Source organism: Daphnia pulicaria, chromosome 12, assembly GCF_021234035.1.
Source record: "Daphnia pulicaria isolate SC F1-1A chromosome 12, SC_F0-13Bv2, whole genome shotgun sequence".
In the NCBI taxonomy this organism is placed as follows: domain Eukaryota; kingdom Metazoa; phylum Arthropoda; class Branchiopoda; order Diplostraca; family Daphniidae; genus Daphnia; species Daphnia pulicaria.
In genome coordinates this window covers 513,403-524,346 of record NC_060924.1, presented here as the reverse complement: position 1 = coordinate 524,346, position 10,944 = coordinate 513,403, and the positions used below count along the sequence as shown (strand labels likewise).

Sequence of the window (10,944 nt, the reverse complement as noted above, 5' to 3'; positions counted from 1 at the left end):
CAAGAGAATTCATTCATTAAGTGTCCATTGGGCTGCATATTCGTTCGTTAATTTTTGGACACACGTGGTGTTTTTCAAGTGTTAATATACGCAGCTATTTGAACTGACCCAAGTTGAAACATGGAGAAAGAGAGAAGCTTAACTCTGACTTATAGAATTTGAACATTCTGACGATAATTCTGGCTTTACTTAGAAATGATTTGGTTAAAGGCTGAATGAGATTGCAAAAATGGAGACAGATCTAGAGGTGACCTTCTCTGCTCTTGTTAGACACCAGACTGCCTCGTGGCTAAAGAATTAAGAGGATGGGGTTGTAAATTCGAGGGTGGAGAAGGGGTTGCAATATGCAAATTACAAAGTGGGAGATGCGACATTGCAACATATGATTAAATTGAAGAAATAATTTTTTATTCCAATTTTCACCGCCTTTTTTATGTTTTATATTTTATTATAATTTATACATTTTGATTTTTTTACGGGGTGCAATCAAATCAAATACCCATTCCCTTTAATTGCAACCGCAGCTATTGCTTTCTCGATCTTTCTCGACATCGCCATTTTTCATCCAGTTTCTGGTGAGCATTTGTCATCCTCTCATCTAGACAGAAACGTGGATGGCGAAACTATACAGGCTACAGACACAAGGCAGACATATGGAAATGTATGCAACATATGGACATGCACACATGTGGACAGTAAATAATTTATTTTTTGTTGTCATTTATGTGAATGAAATCGTTTAATTCGCACCCTTGTTATTATAAGACTGAACCGGATCTCAAACGGAACTTATACACAATCTGCCCATAAAATCCTGGGTGCTATTGCGTCACTATCCTTTGTCCAGTCTGCCTCAAAGCTATATCAATGTCTTTCATAAACCCATTTTTATTTCACCAATCAAAACATCCATTGAATAACCTATAGTAAACAACATACGGCAATAAAAAGAGCTGCTGCATTTTGCTAGTCCAACCTGAGCCAGACCGGACGAATTTTGAATAAAAAGGGCCACGGCCCACGTCTGATCGGCAGTGGTCACCGTCGACTCCTTCTACTAGTCGTTCATCATGCATCTCACCACTGTTTGGGTAACTCGAAATTAATTTTATTTTTTTTTTTAAATTTCCACTCACTTTTCGTTTGCGTTCAATATTGTAAGGCTTTAAGTGTGATTGGTTTCATTGGGTTTGTGCATTCCCATCCTTCCTTTAAGCAAGGTAAATTTTGAGAGCTTAACCTTTTCGTGAAATATTTTGTTATCATATTGAATCCATTTGTTTTTAATTTTGACATAGTGATGGACCGCTCCGATCCTTCCAAAATTGTAAACGGAATTCCAGCTTCCGCCGGTGAATATCCTTACATGGTAAACGCTGAATACTTGTTTAACCATCGTTAAAACTTAATTTTAAAAAATTAAATTTCCTTTTTCAGACTGTTTTGTTGTTGAACGGTTTCTTATGCGGTGGAACCTTAGTCGGACCGTCCCACATCTTGACAGCGGCTCACTGCTTGGCAGAGTAAGTTGACTCTAAATTTTAAAATTATACTTATTGTTTGTAAATGTAATTAAATTATTGTCTGCAAAGTCACTCTGCCACAGAAGTGGGTTTATTCACTGTTTACGTAAACACGTTGTCAATCAACGGTGGTGGAACCGGCTCGGTCACTAGAGGAGTGAGCAAATTCATCATTCACCAACTCTACAATCGGAATACTCAAGTAAGCATTTCCATGCTTGTGACTGAATTGATTCATTGTGCATTTAGTTTTAATGTTAAATTTGAATTAATTATTTAGGACAATGACATCGCCATGTTGGTGTTGAGTTCGCCAGTAACCACTGTCCCGCTTGTTAAACTTCCTTCCAATTCGTCCCTAACAACAACAACAACCGTCAAGCCAACCACCACTACCACCAAGCTGACAACGACAACCAAACCAACGACAACCAAACCGACAACTACAACAACCAAGCCCACTACGACGACCACGAAACCGACAACAACAACAAAGCCCACTACGTCGACCACGAAACCGACAACAACAACCAAACCAACGACAACAACAACTACGAAACTGACGACTAAGACGACTGCTAAATCGACTACATCAGTGAAATTGACAAGCACCACTGCCAAGCCGTGTGCGTGTACTTGCCCGCAACCAACTTCACTAGCAGCAGTGAGAGCTTTTAGCACTTATTCCAACAGCCCGGCCATCATTGCCGGATGGGGAACAACTTCTTCAGGTATTCATTTCCATCCATCACAGCCAAGGATACATTTTCAATAATAATTTTCGTTCATTTTTTAAATTTCAATTCAAAGGAGGAAGCGTTTCGAATGTACTGCTCAAAGCTGACGTCACCATCCAAGACAATTCCGTTTGTACCAGCCAATATGGAAGCGGCTTCATCGGAAACGACATGATGTGTGCATCCGCACCGGGCACAGACACTTGCCAGGTCGGTACTACCTCAAATAAATAAATAATAAATTAAAGTTTAAACGTTTGAAAATTCGTTTGTAAATAGGGTGACAGCGGTGGTCCTATTTTTGTTAGCGGAGTTCAAGTGGGTATCACCTCCTTCGGCAGTGGCTGCGCTGATCCCAATTATGCCGGTGTATACACCCGCGTCACTACCTATCTTGGCTGGATTTCGACAACAATGACAAACAACCCAGCCCCAACAGTTGGCTAAAATTAAGTTTCGATTCCGTTTCTCACCTGCTGTCATCCAATCAGACCCATCCTAACGTAGCAAAATTCAATTGGTCTTTAGTTAAGTAAGAATGTCCTCTCCTTGATTTATTATAGGGTTTATAGAAGTGTGCTGTGCTGTGTTTATTTTCACATGAAAGGACATAATAGAAATTCTGCAAATAATTCCATAAAAGATAATTTCTATCGAAGCTATACAGTTCTAGATGGCGAAAATGATCAAAACCTTTCAAGTGAAAACTGAAAAGTTAGAATTTTTATACTCGCCTCAAACTATAGTAAAGAAAGTATTCCTTTTGTGCTTCCTCATTCATTGCGGGCATTCCTCAACGCAAACCGCATATTATTCGAAACAAACAAGACGAGACGTGAATGTTGTGAGGGCAAAAACCTTTTCAATTGAATGCCAAGCTTTTTGGTGACGTCGACAGGTGGCGTCTCCGTGTACACAGATAGTGTTGCATAGCAACGTTTTATTGACAACACAGTCAGTTAAGAGTTAACTCTCAGTTAACTCTACGTGCCGTGAGATCAGTCTGAAAGACGAGGGTTTCAAAGACAGTCGGGAGATTTTTAATTGAGATATTGAATCCAGTTCTTCCCCCTTTCCCGTTCGAACGTGATGAATTCTCAATAACTGTGACTCAGATTTCAATTGGTTGTGTACGCGGCGGAATGGAAGAAACATGCTTCAAAATCGAACCTGATTGTGAAACATAACCGACTCAAAAATCGAATCAAGGTAAAGTCTCTTATCTGCAGGATTTTGTAGAGCTCATTTTATATTTTGTAACAAAATGTTGTATCAGTTGATCTCCTCAAATCCAACATTTGTTTGTAGCATTTCCCCCAAATAAGTTAACTTCCTGACCACGTCAGTGTTACAAAACCGGATTTAGTGTTGAGACTTGAGTGTAGTTGTTCAATCAAGCTGCTCCCCTGCATTTACATCATGTAATTTAGCTAGAGTTTGATTATCGCTGTAAGTTAATCTCTGTCAATTGACCATAAAATAATTTAGCTTAGTTGTATTACAATTTTCCTTTAGTGTTTATCAGTTCAGATAGCAGCGAAAAAAAATTATCTGATATGATGTCTTGAGGGTACACAAAAGTATTCTACTAAAGATGTGAACTTCTGTTTTTATTCACAGTGCTCATAAATTTTTTATTTCAGTTTTGTGCAATAGGAACATTAAAAAAAAGAAATGGATGTCAGGATGAATCGAAATCTGCTTTTGACACAACAACAGTTGTGTTAGCTTGATTTTCAAACTTTTCCAATCGAGTTGGCTTGGATTGGATTCTCAACTTATTGGGCAAGTACTTAAATAATAGCTCGAGTTGGGCGTAACAATGGATCACAGCGATTTGGTGGCGGAGCTTCCGCGTATCGAAAAGTTGACAGCTGCTGAAAGACTTAAAATAGCCCGTGATCGTCGAGTGAATCAAATCCTGAGACACGAACAATTCGACAGAGAATGTCCGATTCCGACCAAGAAGGATAAGTTCTTGTCTCGCAACAACAAACGAACAGTTCCAAATCGCGGTGTTCATTTTGTTCACAGGTATATTTAAATTTAAATTATGAAGTTGAAGCAAATTCTAATATTTCGTTTTTATATAGTGTCATTCTATTGGAAGCCGCTGCTCGAAATGATATAGAAGAAGGTAACATTTTCATTTAAATTTTTGATTTTATTGACGTTTATTTAAATTTATTTCCAATTCTAATAGTGAGAAGACTTTTGATGCAAGGGGTATGTCCTGATTCTCAAAACGAAGATGGATTAACGGCCCTACATCAGGTAATTTCCCCTAGAATCTAAACTAACCTATTCCTTCTGGTTATCTGGGAATGCAGCACTTATCTATTGCTTACGACTCCAACGGTCGATTTTGTTATTTGAATCTACTTTACAATCTATGTGACGTGGGTGACATTTACTTTTTTTCCTCCTTCAAGTGTTGCATAGATGATAGTGAAAGCATGATGAAGCTATTGCTCGAATTTGGAGCCAACGTAAACGCGGAGGATTCGGAAAAATGGACCCCACTTCATGCAGCCGCTACCTGTGGACACTTACACCTGGTCAAATACCTTATCAGCCAGTACGAATTCATAAAGGCTTTATTTATTTATTTTTACTGTTTATCCGAATAAATTTACCGTTCATTTTTATTTCTTCCAAATAGGGGAGCTTATATGTTAGCTGTGAATGCTGATGGCAATATGCGTAAGTTCCGTTAAGCAATAACATTTTTATTTGCACGTTTCTAATTTTGGAATTGGATTAGCCTATGACATTTGCGAGGATGAGCCTACTTTGGATTACATAGAATCGGAAATGGCTCGAGAAGGTGTTACACAAGAGGTGAATTGCTTTGATCAAGTTTGAGTTGATGGACTAATAAAAGTTTCTTATATTTATCATAGCTAATCGACCAAACTCGAGCTTCAACAGAAAAGCGAATGCTATTGGATCTGAAGGTAACTTTTTATCTCTGTAAAATTGTATACTGACATGTCGTTTAAAAAACAAACAAACATGTTCCTATCTTTAGAATTTGGCTGCACAGGGGGAAAGTCTTGAATGCGAAGACCCCGTAGGAGCAAGACCTTTGCACATTGCTGCCGCCAATGGTTACTTATCAGTTGTAGAATTCTTGCTGGATCAGCACGTCACCACTGACAGCAGTGACAATGACGGATGGCAACCGATTCATGCCGCTGCTTGCTGGGGACATGTAAGATAACATTTCCGATTCGCGTTTGATTGAAGAAAAAAAGATCGTGGGTTTAACAAATTTTTTAAAATTTCAGTTGGAAATTGTTGAGCTTCTCGTTCAGAATGGATCTGATCTCAATGCCCAGACTAAAAATCATGAAACCCCTTACGGTGTGATTTAAATGATCAAATTTTCTAAGTAGAAACGGAACTAATCGGAATTTCAATTCTAGACATTTGCGAAGATCCCGAAATGAAAGCGAGGATCGCCGCTTTGCGGAGTGAGCAAGAAAGTCGAGCCCGCGCTGGTAACCAAAAGACCCGCCGGTCTCAATCGACGTCGACCAACACTCGAACTCATTCGATCCGCCGCAACTCTACCCGCGACAAAGGCCAAATATCCAAAAGGCAGATTAAGAATGAAGCCATATTCGTCATCCATCAAGATGTAAGGATTTTTAAAATAGACTACTGCAATTTCTATTCAAATTCAAATATTTCTTCTTTTTTAATTTCCAGGATGAGAGACGTACGAATCATCAAGGCTCAACCGAGAAAATCAAGTCAGAGGATCCCAAAACTAAAGCCACTGATGGCGATGCGCACACGACCGCCTCCTTTTCCAGTCGTTTGATTAATAGCAACAAAAGACACGCCCCTCCACCTCCACCGCCTTCCTCCACGTACAACCCCGACAACAATACGTCAGCGAGTAAGTCCAAACAATTATACCTTAGATATTATCAGTTTTGATGTGTTAGATGTGCTTGTGGTGGAATGTTTTTGTTTGACGTGTCTGCAGCACGATTTGTTTTGCTATGTCACGTGTTTTATGTTTCCGGCATGTTCGTTTTGTGTGTGTGTGTGTGTTTATAGGTTGCGAGTTAATGCAGCCGCAGTTTATTTCTTCACCTATCCTGACGACGTCAGCTGTTAACGACAGCACGATCGACATTCACGTTTCGGTTACCATTAACACAAAGAGTCCTGGGCTTGGGGGTAATACTCGATGTGCTCCGCCACCTCCACCTCTAACCGCCGCCCATACAACCAGCATGTTGTCGTCCTCGGCTTCTTCATCGTCGTCGTCTGTTTTGTTACCTCAACTCTTACCGCCCGTCCACCACCCGGTGTTGTCCTCTTCACCCATGCCCGCAGTCCTTTATCCGGTGCCTTCCTTGTCTGGCGGGGCGTGCACGTTAGCTGACTTAAAGAAACAGCGTTCGCTCTTCCGTGTTAGCAGTGGGGGCGGAGTCTTTGACTCTGTCGATTCGCCCCACACGAATTCAACTCTCAGATCTGTCAAATCTCAAAACAATGCCATTTCAAATGCCTTCATTTTCACTCCTGACGCAGAGCTTAATGCCACAACGTCGCCGTCGTCTGGCAACGGAAGCAACGGATCGGCTTCCAACACGTGGTCGTCGACTACCAAAAGAGGTAAACACTACTTTTGATCCTCATTTGCATATTACGTCAATGATCGATTTTTTTTTTCCAATTTTTAGATCCAATCGATGACGTCAACGCGAGTTTCACGACAAATGCCAGTCAAGCTGCAACTTTACCCAAGTACCAAGGTGAAACGACTGAACTAGTAGGGGGTAAAAAGAATGCTTCTTCATCCTGTTGCACCTTATCTTAATTAACCAACGACGTCCATATCGTAGCGTGATGAACATTGATAACAAAATTGACCAAATAATATTTACAACCTTCGCGACAGTTGTTTTTCTCCCCCCGTTTTGCAATATGTTTCTAGGAAATCGCAATTGTGACAATTTGATATTTAATTTAGTCGACACACATCCTTCCATTAGAATTTGTGGGGACGTAAAATAATTTGTTTGTTGCATTTGAAAGCGTTACCCACCACTGATTTATCTTTGAAAGCCAATAGTTATATACGACTAATTAATATTATACTTGTACAGTGATACATTCCCCCCACACACACACACATTTGTGACATATCTATTCGAGCAATAATGAATTAATTGCGATTTTTTTTTAGTCGGAAATGTAGATCAAATATTGTTTTAATTAGTATCAGCATAATGATGCCATGTTGTGTGATGAATTTCCCCATTAACAGTGCCTGTTTTGTTGGTTTAAAGTAAGAGAACAAATTTGAATAAAATGTAATCTTAACTTAATGTAGGAAAAAGAATTATTTTTATTTTTCTTGGTAATCCCAAGTCCCAATTCGAGGTTTGATGTTTTACTGGAACATACAAGTGATGGAAATAATATTTAAAAATTACCTCCCCAACACTTTTATCTGATGATTCTCGCAGATTATGTATACAAGTTATGTCAGCTTCTTGGCTTTCTGGTACAATGTGTCCACCACTTTGCCGAGGTTCTGGATTGTGTCTAACGCCGCCTCGTAAGTGGAGTCGGTGCGGGTAGGCTCGAAGATGATCAAAACACCATCACCCTGATCGAGAATGCCAGACAGCTTGCGATCCAAAATCATCTGCGACAGCTTCTTTTCCACTTGATCGACCGGCAGGGCAATAATTCGGGCGACGTGCGATACCTTAAGAATTTTATGTTGATAAAAAATGTTCAAGAAGTTAACGCTTTAATGAATGAATTAAATACCTGGACACGAGAATAAGGCTCGATGATTCGACATAAATTCTGCTCCAACATGGTATCGTAAAGCGACTCCAAATGTGCCTTGATGATGGGGTCTTCTACCAATTCGGCGCGATAATCTTCCAGGGCCTGGAATCATTATATTTTACGTTAAACTAGAACCATTTATTATTTAAAGTATGAACATACCTGTTGAAACTGGGCTAGCGATCGTTTAATTGCTGATTGTGCAATGGCTTTCAAGGCTTCGGCTTCCCGACCGGCATAACGCAAGGCTAATTTTCCACTCAGAATATTCTGCACATCATCTGGCCTATTAGTAAAAAGGAAGAAATGGAAAGATAATTAAAAATTTCTTGAATTTGAATTGATCACCAATTACTCACGTGTTCAAAATGATTTTTGACAGAAGCATGTACTTAAGACCCGTAACAGCCCTTGGGGAATCAATGCTGTCATAACCCTCAAAAGCTTCGTAAAAGTAAGAGTAGGCTGTTTTGAAATCACGTTCATCGGCAGCATGTAGAATTCCAGATTGGAGGTCTAGTGCAGCTTGAAGTTTTGGAGGGCAATAGATAGCATTAGCTGTGGTCCTAGCAGAAGTTAATGCAGCACGGGATTTGGGCAAATTGCAGAGGGCATGGTAGGTTTTCGATTCCAATAGCTGAACCTGAAGAAATCAATCAAACAATTGATGAGTAAGTTTGTTAAAAATTAAATTAAAATTAATTTGACCACCATACTTCAACAAGGAGATACTTGTCATCCAGTTTCTTCAACTCTTTCAGTAAAGTTGCCCCTAATAGTAATGCTTCATTATACTGTTTGGTGTCAAAGTAGAGGGCAATCAACCTGGCTTCTAAACTCTGACGAAGGAATGTTCCCTTCTGTTCAACAGCCCAGTTAATGCATTCCTACAATCGAAAATGAAATAAGAGATTTAGTTAGAAAACTATTGAATCACAGATGATTTTTCCATATTTACTTTGCAGAGCTGGACTTCAGTTCCTGTTTGGGCTTCCATGTCAAGGAAGAGATCGACAAGACCACGAACAAGTTTGGCAGCTTTCGCTTTGCTGATCATGGCAAGAAAAGGTCTGACATCTCGGATAAGTTGAGCCAATTCTGCAGCCTTTTTCTCCTTCTTGTATTTTTCTCCCAATTCCATGATCTCCAACTCTTTAGTGCGGATGGCTTCTTCATCGTTGATGTCTCCACTTTCCATCGGATCTAAACATGTACAAGATTCAGCATGATAATTCGGTATTACGGTCTGCATTGATCAAACTTACCGATGGCAATATTCTCGAAAACTTCTCGAGTCGAAGCCATTGTTTGCAAAACTGCCATTGCAATTGATAACGAGACAAACAAGTCTAGAAATGACAATGACGAGCCAAAAACTCCTGAGAACCGGCGACTGGTTCGAAGGTTGAAATAAACAGCATCCAAATTTCATTTGCAAGTTGTTTCCAACTATTACTAGATGTCGTTGTAGTATGTGGAGAACCTCCTTTTTTTTTAAATACGCAATTAGCGGCATTGTTTTTCTTTGAATAACGAAGTTCAACAGGTTTTTTTTCATAAAATAGTTTCTCATATTTCCCCAAGACTATTATTGGTTTGGTCGGTTTCTGAGCAGAGACTATACAGAATGTGAGGATGAAGAAAATTGTGACGATGGGGGGCGTCGAATACCTTTGGAAACGACACTTGAAAGAAATTAGACGCTTACTGGAAGGAGCGTTCATTCCCCTGAAGAAAAGACCATTTTAAGTAGTGAAAGCGTTATTTATAGGAACCCCCATTGGTGAAGACGATGAAAAAAAGTGATTACTATCGCAAAGAGAACTCTGACGATGGGCGGTAATGTTCATGTGTCAAGTCTATCAAAAGGGAAACGTAGTGGGATCCTTGGAAAAATATAAATAAAAACTATTCTAAGGTTTCATGGGCCAGTAAATAATTTTGCGTGCGAATGAACAGATGCGTGGACAAAAGGACCATACAGGTGGATGACGAGCAGAATGGGAATATGTAATTAGGGATGGCGGGAAAATGAGCGATGCATTTATCAAAAGTGAAGGGACAATTTTTTTGAGAATAAAAAATCATTTCTTTTCTTTAGCTTTTATCTCCTGGAAATGTTTCGTCTGGAAAGTGTTAGGTTCGTCGGTGGCAACGAACTCACCCGGAGACAGTCACGAAAAATTCAAAAAATGGATGACATCGCTGCGTTACGAACCGCTGGGCATTTTTGCTCAACTTCAAATTTTTTGTTCATCCTTTAGTTTCCCTCTGTGATTGATCAAGCTGGCTACACAGGTTATTTCAGATGCTTCCAACCTACCCGCTGACCACCTCAGGGCATAATGGACTCGTTCGTTTTCATCATCTCGGCTATTTTTAAATTCGATTGCACAATTTAGTGTTGTCTTATATTTTTTTAAAAGTACACTTAAGACTGTGATGCTGGTAGTTCCCTTCCTTTAATGTTTTGTAGTCAAAAGTAGATTTTCCCCCAAAGCTGACGACTTTTAAACTGTCACAAACAAACGCTGTAGTAAATCACGTGCGATGGTTTACCTTAATATTTAAAGTCGTCTACTCATATCTTACTTCCTTTCGAAAATAAACTAGCTGAAATTACAGCACGCTTCAATCTGGGGGTCATTCTTTAATGACTGAAGAACAATCGTGTCTTTCTACATTTGAAATATGAAATTGCCAGTACTCGTAATTAGCATGAACCGTGCATAATAGCGAAAGTGGTACAATTTGACGAGAATTATTGCACATCTCGCTCATTTTTATTATTGTTTGCTTGTGATGGTATAGCGGTCACATTACCAACAAAACAATTTATACCAAATACGGTATAAAAA

The 10,944-nt window shown here is 39.5% G+C and overlaps 3 protein-coding genes across 3 annotated transcripts; 2 read left to right on the top strand and 1 right to left on the bottom strand.

Moving 5' to 3' along the window:
* Window positions 1-584: 584 nt before the first annotated feature.
* Window positions 585-2,841, top strand: LOC124316718 (trypsin Blo t 3-like). The gene is made up of 9 exons (XM_046782664.1): window positions 585-695; window positions 766-1,091; window positions 1,163-1,220; window positions 1,299-1,369; window positions 1,438-1,523; window positions 1,593-1,725; window positions 1,804-2,254; window positions 2,334-2,470; window positions 2,540-2,841. The coding sequence occupies exons 2-9, from the start codon at window positions 1,071-1,073 to the stop codon at window positions 2,705-2,707; spliced, it is 1,125 nt and encodes a 374-aa protein (XP_046638620.1). The 5' UTR covers window positions 585-695; window positions 766-1,070; the 3' UTR covers window positions 2,708-2,841.
* A 381-nt stretch (window positions 2,842-3,222) lies between these two features.
* Window positions 3,223-7,611, top strand: LOC124316191 (protein phosphatase 1 regulatory subunit 16A-like). The gene is made up of 14 exons (XM_046781989.1): window positions 3,223-3,469; window positions 3,904-4,294; window positions 4,354-4,397; window positions 4,464-4,534; window positions 4,693-4,838; window positions 4,923-4,963; window positions 5,025-5,101; window positions 5,164-5,217; window positions 5,292-5,474; window positions 5,551-5,626; window positions 5,689-5,903; window positions 5,975-6,167; window positions 6,332-6,895; window positions 6,964-7,611. The coding sequence occupies exons 2-14, from the start codon at window positions 4,083-4,085 to the stop codon at window positions 7,098-7,100; spliced, it is 2,013 nt and encodes a 670-aa protein (XP_046637945.1). The 5' UTR covers window positions 3,223-3,469; window positions 3,904-4,082; the 3' UTR covers window positions 7,101-7,611.
* On the bottom strand, window positions 7,608-9,503 carry LOC124316338 (26S proteasome non-ATPase regulatory subunit 11-like). Its single transcript, XM_046782229.1, has 7 exons — window positions 9,352-9,503; window positions 9,045-9,289; window positions 8,803-8,973; window positions 8,446-8,729; window positions 8,249-8,372; window positions 8,063-8,188; window positions 7,608-7,997 (listed from the first exon to the last, which is right to left on the bottom strand). The coding sequence occupies exons 1-7, from the start codon at window positions 9,407-9,409 to the stop codon at window positions 7,767-7,769; spliced, it is 1,239 nt and encodes a 412-aa protein (XP_046638185.1). The 5' UTR covers window positions 9,410-9,503; the 3' UTR covers window positions 7,608-7,766.
* Window positions 9,504-10,944: the final 1,441 nt, after the last annotated feature.